Source organism: Carettochelys insculpta, chromosome 5 (assembly GCF_033958435.1).
Source record: "Carettochelys insculpta isolate YL-2023 chromosome 5, ASM3395843v1, whole genome shotgun sequence".
Lineage (NCBI taxonomy): Eukaryota > Metazoa > Chordata > Testudines > Carettochelyidae > Carettochelys > Carettochelys insculpta.
In genome coordinates this window covers 124,552,656-124,568,560 of record NC_134141.1, presented here as the reverse complement: position 1 = coordinate 124,568,560, position 15,905 = coordinate 124,552,656, and the positions used below count along the sequence as shown (strand labels likewise).

The 15,905-nt window shown below is 45.6% G+C and overlaps 1 protein-coding gene across 1 annotated transcript in view; it reads left to right on the top strand.

Annotated features, from left to right (window-relative positions):
* Positions 1 to 33: 33 nt before the first annotated feature.
* LOC142013947 (protein hinderin-like) overlaps positions 34 to 15,905 on the top strand; it is a 37,374-nt gene continuing 21,502 nt past the window's right edge. The window contains exons 1-3 of the mRNA XM_074995968.1: positions 34 to 176; positions 3,363 to 3,398; positions 5,532 to 5,671. Coding sequence (XP_074852069.1) covers positions 125 to 176; positions 3,363 to 3,398; positions 5,532 to 5,671 — 228 coding nt within the window. The 5' untranslated portion in view covers positions 34 to 124. The remainder of the gene's footprint in view (positions 177 to 3,362; positions 3,399 to 5,531; positions 5,672 to 15,905) is intronic.

Sequence of the window (15,905 nt, the reverse complement as noted above, 5' to 3'; positions counted from 1 at the left end):
CACAGATCCGCCGGTGCCTTGGCTTCTCTCGGCTGTAGCGGAGCCTGGCTGGTGTCGGGGAGCCAATGGGCTGCGAGCGCTGGGGGGGCGCCGGGGGTACTCTGGGAGTGGCGGTTGTTTCAAGATGGCGGATGTGGCCGCTGGGCCCGGAGGAGCCGTTTACTGGAGCAGGGACAGTATCCTTCGCGAGTCGCTTAGGCCGCAGCGGGCTGGGACCATGGCCCTGGGGGCAGAGCAGAGGCCAGGCCGGGCCGAGCCCAGCCCAGCCCCTTGGAGAGGGTGCTGAGCCCGGCGCGGGGGCATGAGCGTTGAGTCCGGGGGTGACATGGGACTTTGGGGGAGGGGTGAGCCCGGGAGAGATATGGGTAGAGGGGGCTGAGCCCGGGAGGGACATGGGGGTTGGAGGGAGGGGGTTGAGCCCGTGGGAGACCTGAGGAGTTCGGGGCTGAATCTGTAGGGTGGTCCAATGGATAAGGCATTAGCTTATCCTGTGGCGGGAGGGGAGGGGGCCACTGGGTTGGATTCTCTGCTGTACTGCAACATCCTGGGTAACTTTGGGTAAGTTGCTTAGCTTCCCTGTCTCTTTCCCATCCGTAAAGTGGGGATAACACCTGTGTGTGTGTGTAAGTAAAAGTGCTCAGGCGCTGTGCTGATGAGCGTCATATAAGTACCTGAGAAAACAGTCAGAGTCTGAGGGCCGCTCTGCACACGGCACACACAGATTGTGTGTGTTTGTGTGAAAAGACCCAGGGACTGTTTCACCTCATGAGGAGGAAATACAGGGATTGAGCCTGTCTCAGCCTGTCACATGTATGGTTGGAAATGGAGGATTATTTCAGCCTTGGGAGGCAGAGGGGAGGGCGCATATTTGTGCATTATCTCAGTGGGAAGTTGTACAAACTGTTCTGGGGATGTTTGGTAGGGTACACATAGACTGGGAAGTGTCTCAGCTTGGAAGAAAGGTCCTTTGTAACGCAGTCAGTGGCCCTTGAGGCTGGTTATGCTGGCTCCTGTACCACGCTTAGTGTCACAGAACTGCCACTTCACAGAAATGTTAGTTGTTGCTGTCACATTATTATTTTAGTCAAAGCTTTACAAGGTGGGGCAAAAAGGTGTCCTGTGGGCATCTTGATCCCGGCAAAGGCTTCTTGGATCAAGGTTGTGCATGAGGAAAGCCATGTCTTGTCTCCCCTGTGGGCCACCTCATTCAGCATGTGCAGTTGGCTCAGTTTTATGCCGTTCTCAGCAAGTTGCCAGTGTTATTGTTTTAGCAGAGTTTGAGATTATTTTTTTAGCTGTGTCAGTCTGAGAATATTAGAGAGATGAGGTGGGTGGGGTAATACCAACTTCTGTTGATGTGGGAGACAAGCTTTTGACATACACAGAGCTCTTCCTCAGTGACTGGGAAAGCTACTGAAGAGTTTAGACACCCTTGAAATACACTGTTGACTGTGTCGACAGTTGGAGCGCTGTCTCATTCTCCTTGTGAGAATGAGGCTGATCTTGTTCAAAGCAAAGGCGGCTTCTTTTTGTTTTCTTGGTTTTTGTATGTTTGTCCATTTGTGTTGGTCTAATGGACACTGCAGTTCTCTGTTGTATAGGCACAGCATAACTAATAGGTTCACACAGACTTCCTCATGCACTGCCTTTATTTCTCTGGGCCTCTAGAGACAAGCTCTAGTTGTTCATAAGGAGTTCAGTTTCCCTTATTGCTCTGCCAGAGCCTGTGGCTTTTGGTGCCTGTTGTGTTAGTGGCAGTTCTGTACTGTGCACAGTTGTCTGGGTAGATACTGGAGTCGTACTTCCTGTATTTGTGCTAAGTATTGCTTGGGTGATGACTACTGATAAATGCTACTGAAACTGTTTGAATTGAGCTTGCTATGTGGAGGTGAAAGCTCCTCTCATTGCTAATATCACTAGCCTTGCATTGCCTCAGTAAATGAAGCTTGTTAAAGGGACACAGTCAAACTTGTGTTTGATCTACTACTTGTGTTTTCTCAGATAAGTTTTGAATAAGACCTTAAGACAAATAGAAATGTTTTAGGAGTGTCTTTTTTTAAACAGACACAACTGAGAACAGTTGCTTGTAAACATTACCCTGTGGTATTTGAGACCCAAACACTGCAGCCAGAAGAACCTTGAAGTGAGACAACTGAGCAATTGATGTGATTGAGTTTCATTGTCCATGACAAGAGAAATGTGAAAAAGTAAACAGTATTAATTGTGACATGAGTTGGACTTTTGCAATTCTTTCAGTCTAATGTGTGGTTAATAATTTGGGTTGCAAACAATCATCTTCTGCTCACTGACACTGCCTCTTTAGAGACAAGATTTGTGAGGTAATGCTTTTTACTGACCCAGGACAAGCTTTTGCACTAACAGAGAACTTAAACATGACCTGAAGAAAAGTTCTATGTAAACTTAAAAGCTTGTCTTTCTCACTCACAGAAGTTGGTGTAATGAGTCTCTTTAAAATCCTGGAACTGATAAGGCTACAACACAAGTTGCCTGCCTTCTCTTTAAATAAGAGACTCAAAGGTCATATCTGCTTTGAATTCTGCTTTTCTTTTTGTGGTTTTATTTGTAGACTAATTTCTGTGGGGCATGATTTTGGCTCTGTAGCACTACTTTAGTACAGATATGTTGCCCAGGGCCATATGCCTTTAGAGGGCTAGACATAGTAAATTTTATTTGTGACAACCAGTTATTTGGACATATCTGAAGTAACGTTCTTCACAGATAACTGTCTCAAACCAAAATTACTGTCTTCTGCCTAAGCAAATACATAAAAAATCCCCAACCCTTATCTGTCCTTTGAGGAATGGTCAGCTGAGAATGATCAACTTCCTTTTAGCTTCATGAGCTTAGTCACAAACCTTGTGCACTATGTAGTCTGTTGTGGTATGTGGTTTGTCGTCAGTATGACTACATACATAAGTCTCAGTAGTTTGCTTTCCCTGTCTGTCTCAACAGATTCCTTATATAGTGTTAACATAGGCTAATTCAAATAAATATTTTGTTGCTTCATTACCTTAATACAAGGAGTTGTAACGGGGGCTGATTCCATGAATCCATCAGGATGATCTTTACTTAGATGAAAGCTGGTACATATGCACAGAATACAGCTGGTTATAAGTGTCTTCTTTCAAAGTCTGCATTCATGTTTTATTCTGCGCAAATTTATCCTACATTCAGTGCTTTCTAAATGGTGGAGAATCATAAAGGGCATCAGGTGAACAATCTTTTTTTTTTCCTTTTGCAACACACAGATTTAAAGATGCATTTTCATATTTCTTTTTTTATAGATCTCAATTTGGACTTTTTCTTTTTGATTTGTTTTTCTTTAACAAAATCGAATACAGTTTCTGATGAAGAACAGCCAGTGGTGTATGTGCCAGGTATAATCTCTTTAATAGTTGTAAATGATACTTTGCCCTGTGAAACTTTGCCATGATTTTTGCGTTGTGTATTTTTCAATTGCCCATGAGACATAGAACCAGCACAAGCTTTAATTTCCTGTTTGTGCTGAGACAGGAAAGATTATAGTAATGGATTTATGGCCCACTGCTTATACAGGTGTACAATAGAAGATTACTTGTTTTAGGAGGCTATCATAGCAGTACAGCACATTTCTGTCTGATCTGTGGTTTTAGATTGAATCATAATTGTGTCACTGTTAAAGATTTGAACATCTCCAATGCTGTTGTGAGGGTTGTGATTACGTCAAGTCAATGTAAATCGAACATATAGTAAAGTATGGAACTTTTCTACATTTAGTTTAGATGGTGATATTAGTTGTCTCTCACAGAGTTAATAATCATATTAACTGGTTGTGAACACAAAGCCATAAAATGCACATAACAATGTTATGTACTCGCATCCTAAAAATATACATGTAACAAATAATATGGCTAAGATATGTATGTGTTTGCAGAATTGGGCTTCACGCTACATCGAGAAACCATGTGATTTAGGTTTGGACCAGCACAGTTGACTTTTCCTCTTCTCCCTCCCCCCGCCCCCCGCCCCGCAGAAGCCTGTCAAGACAGAGCCTATGGTATAGCTGAGTTAAAAATGGTTGCTGACTGTGATTGTATTTAGTATCTTTCAAACCCAATGATGACAGGGTCTTACAGTCCATGACCTCGAAAGGAAAGCTTATGATTTAGTATAGCTTTCTGGATTTACAGTGGAAATAATATCTAATATGAACTAAAAAAATCTGATAACTCTTGCAACCCTGTCCCCAGGAAATATGAATGGTGGAGGATGGAGAAAGTGTCTAAAGAAATGTTCTTTTTTAATTACTGATTCACTTTTGAAATACAAACAATAAAGATATTAAGTTTGCTTATGTAAGATTAAATGAGAAATATTAAAATTTCCTGGTACTTCTAATCAGTGACCAAAACGTTGATAAATAGACCTCTAAAGAGAGACCGACATTGTACTATAAAACTGCTTTGTCTTGGTTAAAACTGTCCGAGTTTATCAGGTACTCCCTGTCAGTGGAGCTGAAGTAATGTTAGCAATGGTTTTCGTAGACCTGGGTTGAGTTCTTCAGTTTCCTACAGGCTTCCTTTGTGGCCCTGTGAAAGTCATTTAGCCTCTCTGTGCCTTGGTTCTTCATCTTTTAAGTGGGATTAATGGGAATTCTCTACCCCTGAGGGGTGTTGTGATAATAAGAACATTAATGATTGTGAAGCATTTGGGATGTTCTGATGTAAATCGCCAAGCTAATAGCCCAGTTGATGGTGTTACCATGTATTTGACATGAGGAGCAAACTGCATTATTTGTGGTCAGAAATATACAGCAATAGTGTGTGTGTGTGTGTGTGTGTGTGTGTGTGTGTGTGTGTGTGTGTGTAAACTTGGCTACATTCATTTTTTATCTTTTTTGGGTAATATAAATTTATATTTCAAATAATTTTTAATTTGTATTGATTTTTAAATTTTCACAGTTGTGAGTAAGCATGGAGGGTCAGGCATTATTTAAGGACAGATGATGGGATTCAATAAGAGTTTTATAACCATTAAAATACAGATTGGCGTGATCACATGTCAAAATATACAATATGAGTGTACTTCAGTCAAACTGTGAGTTCTTAAGGTGAATGTTTTTTACTTTTTCAACCTATATGTTTTGATTATTGCCAATGGAAATACTTTTTGTTCAATCCCATCCAAGTGTAAATATGTGTAAATGAATTGTTATAATGTGTCATGTAAATGACGTTAGACTTATTTAGGGGATTAATTAGTTTTTTTTATGATGGTATCGCAGAACAACCTTTGGTTTACGCTTTTATTTTTTTAACTGAACATGTGTTTTGCAGTGGACCTCAGTCATAAGACAGAACTTGCAGGTGTGTCCGAGTCCATGTTTTGAGAGCATTTGCAGAGTTTATTTGTAAGCCAGTGCTGTCCATCTCTCTTTAGGCTCAGTCCATGTTGTGTAAATATTTTGTGTGGGAGGCTTGTAAGAGTAAACTGAGAATCTCCTCTAAAAGCCTGTTTGTTTCCTTCTATAGGAGTTTCTTCAGAAGGAAACTTAAGAACAAGACATGTGTTGAAAGGCCGAAAAAGTGAAGCTAAGCTGAAGGTGCCAGGAGCTGCTGCTTCTGTTTCCATGGATCCCATAAAAAGCACAAGAGAACCAACAGGGCAGCAGGTCAGTTAGCTTGAACTTGTCATATTCCAAAGAGTTCAGACAGACAGTTGAAAAATGGCTCCTAATTATTGGCTTATTAACTTTTAAAAGTTGCTGATAATCATTACTTGTCACTGACTTTTATCCTATTGCAAATTTCTGTGATGGCTTGCTGGCAGCAATAGAGATGAAGTTCCTCCCTAGTGGGGCCTACAGACTAAACAGAGGGCAAAGACTAAAACTGTTAAACATGTATTATTGTTTGCGTATAGTTCTGTATGCGGTAGATCTTTGGTTAGCTGTGAAATAAGCTACAAAACACCCAGGAGACATGAGAGCAACAAGGGACCCAATCTAGTCAACTGGTGTCACTTCTTAAGTAGTATCTTTTTCACTTAAAATAGGAAATGAGAAGTTTAAATATCTGCTAGTTCATCTACTCTATTTCGCTGACGATAGATTATTCCCTACAGTGAATTTCAAGACAACTTGTAAAGCAGTGTGATTTCCCTGGGAGGCCTATTGCATAGTCTAATACAGATTGATCCTCTCTCATCTGGCAACCTCAGGTGCCAGACGAGAGAATTTGCCAGACAGGAAGTCAGTATTTTCTCGCACATAACCAGCAATTCCACTGCTTACTGGGTTCTTAGACAGGTAGGGGTAAATTACAGCTAAATAACAGCACAGAACACTGAGAGCCAGGACTGGTGGCTGTAAACAAACTTTATGGGACCATGGGAAACTTGGCCACACCCATGATAAGTGGTCATCCAGCTAACAAGAGTCATGCTGGATTATGGAGTTTACTGGAGAGAGAATTCCAGATTAGAAAGGTTCAACCTATAGATCTCGCCATTCAGAACTCTATGGTGAGATGTGTTAACCTGTAGAACATTGATCATGGACATTTAAATGAGTAATTCTGTTTAGTGCCTCCGTTATCAGTCACCACCATCCTCTGTATCCCTTAGGTCTGGGGTCCAGCCACCACATTTTACTCTTCACACCGAGGGTGAGCAAACTACAGCCCAAGGGCTGCATCCAGCCCATCAGGGCTTTTAGTTTGGTCCTTAGGTTGCCAGTCCAGTGGCACAGAGGGTCTAAGGCAGGCTTTCTTCCTGCCCTGGCCCTATGCCACTCCTGGAAGTGGCTGGCACATCCCTGCTGCCTGAGGTGGGGCAGAAAGTCTCTGTGCCCTTTGCTGGCAGGTGCCATCCCCTCAGCTGCCATTAGCCTGGAATGGGAAACTGTGGCCAGTGGAAGTGCAGATCTGTGTCTGCAGGTGACAGCAGTATGCAGAGTCCCCTGCCCCCCTCCCCCTCGCTGCTTCCAGGAGTGCCATGGGATCGGGGCAGGGGTGGAGCCTGCCTTAGTGCTGCTTTGCCATGGACTGGCACCTGCCCGAAGTAGGCTGCCCCAGTCAGGAGCCCATACCCTGAATGTCCTCTTGCATGCCTGTTCTGATCTCATTACTCCATTTCCTTCTGTACCCCAACACCCTACCCTAAGTACCCTCCTACACCCCAGTCTCTGCCCTGAGTCCCCTCATACACCCCCGCCCATGCATCCCACTGCCTTCCCTCAGTTTTACATTCATGCTCTGCCATACAGTTTCCTCCTCAGATGTGGCCCTTGGGCTAAAAGTTTGCCTACTACTGCTCTACACCAGTACATTCAGGCAATATCTATAAAGAGTCAGCAATATTTCTGAGGGGGAGTGCTGAAATTTGACCTTTTGACCTCCTAGGTATGGTCCAAGAGCCTGTGATACTTTTTAAAGTCACTAATAGTCCTACTTACAACAGCTTCATTAATAAATAAATGAAGATTCAGAGCTATACCATTTATGTGCTGGTTGGTGGTATTAGCTGGTCTTCTGTTGATCCACAGCTTTGGGCAAGCTCCTGGATGAATGTGGGGAGGAGAGCAGGGCTGAACTCCTGCCTTGATTGTCAGAGAAAATTGGCTTGCATGTCTTTCCTGGCACCCGTGCTAGGGGTTGCTGACCCCGATCTAGATCTTGTTGCTTCTTCCTGTCCAATATCCTGATAAACACACAAGGCAAGCTTGTTCTCCAAATCCCTCCTTAATACTCTCCACTGCTATGTTTCTAGAAGATTGCTTGACAGCGGTTAGGTAGCTGCTGTGCTCTGGCCACTGTGTCTTGCATTCTTTGTGGGTCTCACCAGAGGTTTGTCTTTCACCCTGTGCTTAGATTGTGAATTATGTGGGGTGGGATTGTATTTGTGCTGTGTTTGCACAGCTCAATGGACAGTGTGGCCTTGAGCCCGCCTCCGAGTGAGGCTTCTAGGCATTACCACAATGTAAATAATAAAGTAGTATGGAAACTAGATCATAATCTTTTTTACAATGGGCTCTCTTGTTGTCTTGCCTTAAAGAATCCTTATGGAGACTTAACAGTTCAGCCCTACCCTTTCCATGAGAGAGGAAAAAGAAATCGCATGATATTTTACTTGCTATGTTCAGTTGAAGGTTTGCAAGGTTTCCTTGCTCCTAGAGTCATGATGGCCCGTGCCCATTGTACTAGGGGTACTAAGTATGTGCTTTGAATAAAGAGCTGACCTGTATATTTTGATAGATTTCACAGGTATAGGTAGGTAGAGGTGAGATAACAGAATACTGCATTGAAGAAAATGGATTTTATTCCCATCTAATGTGAATCCCAGCAGAGCTGAGTTGGTCTTTCATCATTCACATAGCAGATCTGAGCACCGTGTGGATTGTGGGCCTTGTTTGGATAAGACACAAAAAAACAAGGTTTTGCCAACTCCTCCTAGACACTGTGGTGCTATTAGTATCTTTTGTAAATCAGGATTTGCCCTATCCAAAATTCTTCCTCCTTGTCCCATTGGTCATCAACCTCTGCACAGCATCCAATCTCAGTGCAAATTGTGATGATTTGTGGGCACTCTTTGTGAAGGGCTTTGGGGATGAATGATGCTGTATAATTGCAAAATACCAGTATAAGGCCATCTTCTGCCCTGACTGATGCAGTGGGGTTGGACAAGATGTGAACCAGGTAGAACTTGGACTGTTGTTTCATTTGGTCATGGAAGCAATGGTCTTCTTACTGTCTTTTAACAATGTAGTTGCAAGGTTAAGAATTCCAGGCTTTGCACCACTTGTCAGTAGCTGTAGACTCCAAATGCATAAAGAGAAGCTTGTCTGGCTGCTTTTTCATCTCCTAAATCCATTTGTGTTGTTGCAAGCATTGCAGTTTGTGGGCTTGGGGGGATGTCTTGAGGCGCTGTGTGATGCTGTGGAATAATCAGATCAAAAGAACTCTCTGCTTCCAGCCATTTGTCATTCTTCATGACTCTGAAAATGTCTGAATTACCCAGTTGCTCATTTTCTGATGCAGTTAAGGCAGATAGCCTCTCAAGGGCCCCCTAAACCTTCGAGGGTTGGGATAGGTGGCATTGACACTCTTTAATCTAGTGTTAAAAGTTTAAGCCAGATTCTAGGCTTAATATCTCCGTGACTGTAGCTGCAGAATGTGTGTGAGGTGGGGAATGTGAACTCAAACATCTACTTGAAAAAGCGCTGGTGAAATTGAACATTTTTAAATTGCAGCCTGAAACTCAATGTTTCCGAAGGAAATATATTTAAATAAAAATAAAAAAGCTTTCAATGAAAGCAGTTTTAAAACTTGGGGTGTGGAATAACATAACTCTTCATGAGATCGTCGTTGGCCTTTCTTTTCAAAACCTACTTATAAGAGTCGTGTTAACTTTTGAACACTGTTTTGAAACAATCTGCTGAGGATTGAAGGACATGTTTTCTCCTTGTTGTGTATACTCAACTCCTGTTATTGCTTATAGGAAGGAAGAGAAAGTATGAAGCAAACAATCTATGCTTCAACAGTTATTCTTTATTGTACTGCTGATTAAATTTGCCCAAATTAAATTGTACGGTCTTTGTGGACAGGATTAAGTCCGTGGTACACTTAATAACACTTTATAGTTAGTTCATAGATGCATAGCTTCCAAGGCCAGAAAGCATTGTGATCAGCTAGTCTGCCCTGTGTTGCAGAGACTGTAGAACTTGCCCAGAATAATTCCTGTTGAATGAGAGCAGAACTTTTCAGTAAAAACAGCCAATCTTGATTTAAAAATTTCCATGATGGAGAATCCAACATGACTAGTGGTAAATTATTCCCATGGTTAAATCATGTTGAGGATTCATGCTTGTAATATCATAAAAATGATGTCAAGTTAGTCAGACAGGATCTTTATTAAAAATAAATCCATGTTGATCAGCATTAATTATATTATTCTCCTTTAGGTCTTTATTAATCTAGTCCTGTTTCAGCCATGTATTACACTTTGAAGATCGGTGTTAGAATAGCAGACCTGTACTTTCCTGAGTCATCCCATTTATCCTTTTGAAATATTGGAACAACAGTCACTTTCTTCTTGTCTTCTGCAAATTCCCCAGTGCTTGAAGAAGTACTGAAAATCAACATGAACAGTCCATTCAACAACTCAGGCAGCTCTTTTAAAACTCTTGTATATGAGTTATCTGGGCCTCCAGGTTTAAAATTGTCTAACTTTAGTAGCTGCTGTTTAACATCCACTTGAGATCCTGTTAGAATGTAAAGAATGTTATGTGGTATGACTGCATCATCTAATAGGGCTTAGGACTCTCCAATTTTCTACTCAAACACACAGAGAGTTGCAGGTATTACTACATACATGTAAAGATATAGTATGCTGAAAACATGTTCTTGAGTATTTACTGTTACTTCCACTTAGTTTGATTTGTGTTACCACCATGAAATTCTGGGAGCAAGTAATTTTGATTGACAGTTAAAACGATCTGCACTTCTTCTTTTGATCATTTTCTGTTCCATATAGGTTCTTATATTAAGCTCATCACTATAGCATGAGAGTGCCTGGCACAGGTCTTAAAAAACTTAATCACTAGCTATATAAAGTTGTTCTTTTCCTGAGTTAGGCTAGTCTTGGAGTGAAAGAACCCAGGGAAATGTGCACAATTCTGTGTAAATTTGGCAAAATTCAAATTTTTATTATTTTTATAATTTTGCCAGATATGGTCTCCTTTTAATCACATATTTAAATTTTTGCTACAGATTGAACCTCTCTAGTCTGGCGCACACTCATCCAGCAACATCTGTAATCCGACTTGATTTTAGTTTGCTGGATGACCATTTACCATGGATGTGGCCAGCTTTCCTGTGATCCCATGAAGTCTGTGTACAGCCACCAGTACTGGCTCTCTGCGTTCTATACCATTATTTATCTGAAATTTACCTCTAAATATCTTCTAAGAGCCCAGTAAGCTGTGGAAGTTACGGTAATGCTGCTACATAGTGTCAACTTATTTTTCGAGTGTTTGCTCATGTACATTCCAGTTTGGGTGTGTGCTGAGTGCATGCCCAGTTGCCGGAAGTTTTTTGCCCTAGCCGGTAGCTTTAGGGTTGTTGCGGCGCCCCTTGGAGTGGCGCCTGTATGGCCACCCATATATGCACCACTTGCTCCGCCCCCCACTCAGTTCCTTCTCGCCTCGCTGTCGGTTGCTGGAGCTTAACTCTTGTTGAGAGTTCGCTGGTAGCTTTTGTTCTTTTAATTAGTTGTAAATAGTTTAGATCATTATCTTTGTAGGAAAATAGTGCCTTTAGCACTTAGTAAGCCAAGGTGGGTCTTTAAGCCCCTTGGCGCCAGGTGATACCTGGCTCTCTGGGGTTTCAAAACTGTTCTAAAGGTGGCAAATGTATGCCCAAAAGTGACCCGCATAAAGCCTGTCTGGGCTGCCTCGGTGAGACTTATCTCCAAGAGCGCTGCTCTGTCTGCAAGGCCTTCAAAACCAGGACTCTAAAAGATAGAGCTCAAAGACTGAAAGTTCTCCTGATGGAGTCAGCCTTGCGCCTGGACGGTTCCTTTGGCGGGAACGCAGAGCGCCGCATCTTCGGTGCAGAGCGCTCCGGCACCATTGGTGCTGGCAGACGGCTCCTGGCGCTGAGAACAGGACTCGGTGCCTAGCACCTCCCAGCACCATAAGAACCTGTCCCCGGTGCCGTGTAAGAAGGGACGGGACCAGGGGCATTCCCAAGAAAGAAGAGGGCAAAGACAGGCATTGGGAGAGTCCTCCAGATTGCACCGTGAGCGAGGTCATGAAGTGCGGGTGTCAACTCCAGCGAGAGGCAGGAGCCTGCGCTCTCCCAGGCTGCCCTCGACGCCGGAGGCCTTTAGTGCTGCACAAGGCCTCCTGCAATTTACGGTGCCACTACAAATGCCATATCGGGAGCCTTCATCACCCTTGCTCCAGACACCGGGTTGGGCTTCAGGGACCCCGGCACGGTTCCCGATGCTGGTGGGATCCCAACAAACGATTGGCACCGTGCAAACAGGACAGAGCCTGCAGGAACCAACGAGAGGTACGGGACCCTCGGCACCGCCATGGTCATCGGCGTCAGGGTCTGCGTTGGTATCAGACTCCCTTCACTCCAGCTCGGTGCAGAGTGAGAGTACAAGGTCATCCCGACGCAGCAGGCACTGGCACCACTCCTGACACTCCCTAGAAGGAGAGTGGCAAAAGCCCCATAAGGGGGCACTGCAATGGCCCTTCTGGACCCCATGGGCGATCCACGAGGACCCAGGGCAAGATGGAGGACTCCTGTTCAGGGTGCTGGGCATTCCCCAGGTGCCGAGATCGGTGCTGACAGCATCTCTGGGAGCTCCGCCGAAGGAGCAGCTGGAGTTGGCGGCACTGGCACTGTCGTCGGTGTCGACATCGGCACCAGGACAGTTAGAAGCGACCTAGGCATGAGCGCCACCCGTACAGGCACCGGGAGCTGTGGTGCAATGGGCACCGGTGCTGACAGAACTGGTGCCGTCCCAGATGCAGAGTGGCCCTGTCTTCATGGCACCATACCAGGGACCACTAGGGGGCCCTCCACCCCAGGCACCGAGCACGGCACCATAGACTGTGGTGCCGGGGACTCAAGTAGCAGTGCTGGAATCCTCACACCAGCGGGCTTGGAGGGCATACTGACCTCCATCTTTGTCTTCTCCAGATGAGGCATGAGCTGGATCCTCCACATCCCCCATACGGGAGGATGGAGGTGCGTACCAGCAACTATTGAGGGGGGTTGCCCAGAGTCTGGGGGTACAGGCGGAACAGGTCAGGGATGAAGTAGACCCTGTCACAAGCATCCTCTCTACCTCTGGACCATCCAGGGTGGCACTGCCCATTATAAAGACAATTGCCAACACAGCCAAGACAGTGTGGCAAACCCCGGCCTCAGCCTTGCCCATGACTAGGAAAAACGAACACTGGTGCTTTGTCCAGGCACAGGGAAATGAACATCTGTTCACCCATCCTCCCTCAACTCCCTTGTTGTGGATGCAGTGAACAATGGGTAGAGACGGGGTTAGCCACCGGCTAACACGGGGGTTTCAAGGGCCCTCCCCCAAGAACAAAGGCACCAAAAGACTGGACCTGTATGGTAGAAAAGTTTACTCCACAGGTGGTCTACAGTTGAGAATCACTAACCAGCATGCCATGGTTAGCAGGTATACGTACAGTACGGCCAGCTCCATGGACCGTTTCGCTGAACTGCTCCCACCGGACGCCAAGACAGAATTTACGGCCCTGGGAGTGGAGCAGAGGCTCATATCCAGAGCAGCACTGCAGGCTGTCCTAGATGCAGCCACTAGGGTCATGGTCTCGGGTATTGCCATGAGACGGGGAGCATGGCTTCAGGTCACGGGACTCCCAGAAGAGGTGCAGCAGTCCATTCAAGACCTCCCTTTTGAAGGTCCCTCCTTATTTTCAGTGAAAACTGATAAGAGACTTCATAGCATGAAGGACTCTCGGTCCACGCTACGCTCACTGGGTTGATACACACCGGCGACCCAGAGAAGACAGTTTAACCCTAGGCCCCAGTTCAGGCAGTTCCCCCAGCAGCAACAGGATGGGAACAGGAGAAGGGGCTGCCATAATAGGAGGAGTCAGGGTCGCCAGTTACAGGACCCAGGGCTACCCTAAAACCCCTCCTGGGCCCAGACACCAGTTTTGACGGAGCAGTCGTGAGTGATGCACTGTCCACTCCCATAGTTCCAGCCCAGGGTTTATTTTCACATTGCCTATCCCCATTCTACCATTCATGGTGCAGCATAACTTTGGACCAGTGGGTCCTCAGCATGGTAGGAAAGGGATATGCTATCCAATTTTCTTCTTACCCCCCTTCACAACCCTCTTCCCTGTCCCTCTTCAGGGACCCTTCTCACGAGATAGTTCTCAGACAGGAGGTAGGAATCCTCCTCCAAAAGGGGGCTATAGAGGAAGTTCCCTAGGAATTCCGGGGACAGAGATTCTATTCCCGCTATTTCCTAATCCTGAAAGCGAAAGGGGGGCTGAGGCCAATCTTGGACATATGAAATCTGAACAAATTTGTAAAAAAAAAAAAAAAAGTTTCGTATGATATCTCTGGGCATAATTATCCCAGTGCTGGAACGAGGGGACAGGTTTGCCACTCTCGACTTACAAGACGCCTATTTCCATATGGCAGTTTATCCACCTCACAGGAGGTTCCTCAGATTTGTGCTAGGGAAGGACCATTATCCATTCACAGTCCTTCTGTTCGGACTCTCCTCAGCCCCTAGAGTCTTTACCAAATGTATGTCAGTAGTGGCAGCCTTCCTACGTAGGTGGGGTGTGCATCTGCTCCCTTACCTAGATGACTGGCTGATCGGGGTCGATCACAAGGACGGGGTTGAAACATGTACAGCTAATATGAGCAATGTTTGACAGGTCAGGCCCCCTAGTAAACAAGGCGAAGTCTGTGCTAGCCCTGACTCAAGTCATGGAGTTCGTGGGTTCACGTCTAGATGCAGAGCAAACCAGAGCATTTCTGCCACACAGCAGGGTCCAAGCGATGGCATCCTGCATGCAAGTCCTAATAAGGTTCTCAACCACGTCACTCCTGTGTCTAGAGGCCCTCATGCTTTGGGATTTCTGCATCCAGCACCGGATTCTCCTGAGGGTATTCTACCTGCCTGGGACTCTCAACTTTCTGGCAGACCACCTCAGCAGGTCCTTCATGGACCACGAGTGATCATTACACACACAAGTACTGAATTCAGTTTTCCAGAGGTGGGGACATCCCCAGGTAGACCTCTTCCCCAGCCATCTCAATGCGAAGTGCAGGATGTTCTGCTCTTACCAGAACTGAAGTCCAGGCTCTTGGGCAGATGCCTTCAGCATCCATTGGTCGGGCCCATTGCTGTACGCCTTTCCACCAATACTGCTCATCCACCGAAAGCTGTTGAAAATTTGGTCAGACCAAGCGTCAGCTATCCTGGTGGCCCAGGCCTGGGCTCAACAACATTGGTACTCAGCCCTCTTGGAGATGTCCACTCACGCCCAGAGATGCTTCCGCTGCGCCAGACCTGCTGACACAGGAAGAAGGGAGACTGCAGCACCCCGATCTCCAAGCGCTTCATCTCACAGCATGGAGGCTCCATGGCTGAGACCGGTTGAGCTGGCCTGCTCCGAACCTGTCAGGGAAGTGTTGCTGAACAGCAGGAAACCCTCTACAAGGGTAGCAAATGTAGCCAAATGGAAAAGATTTACCATTTAGGCCACCGAAAAATGGGATGTCCCTGGGAGAGGCCCCAGTACCAAGTGTCCTAGATTACTTGCTGGCTCTGAGCCAGACGAGGCTGTCAGTGTATTCCCTAAAGGTACACCTGGCAGCCATTTCGGCATTTCACCCAGGGGACAGGAGGTCCTTGGTCTTCTCAGACCTGGTGGTAAAAAGGCATATGAAGGGAATGGAGAGAGTTAAACCACAGGTTTGGGCTCCCCTGCCAACGTGGGACCTTTTAATTTGGTTTTGTCTAAGCTGATGGCTCCCCCTTTTGAACCTCTCGCCTCTTGTTCTATGTTGTTCCTTACCTACAAGGTGGCATTCCTGGTGGCCATTACCTCAGCCAGAAGGGTGTCAGAGCTAAGGGCCCTGAAGGTGGACCCAATTTATACGGTGTTCCACACAGACAAGGTTAGACTAAGACCCCACCCGGTGTTTCTGCCTAAAGTGGTCTCCCCTTTTCATATTAACCAAGACATCACCTTACCGGTGTTTTACCCAAAGCCCCGTGCCTCGCCTAGGGATCAGAGTCTACACACCGTGGATGTCCGGAGGGCACTGCCCTTCTATATGGACAGGACCAAACCCTTCCGGAAGTCACAGCAGCTGTTCGTTGCA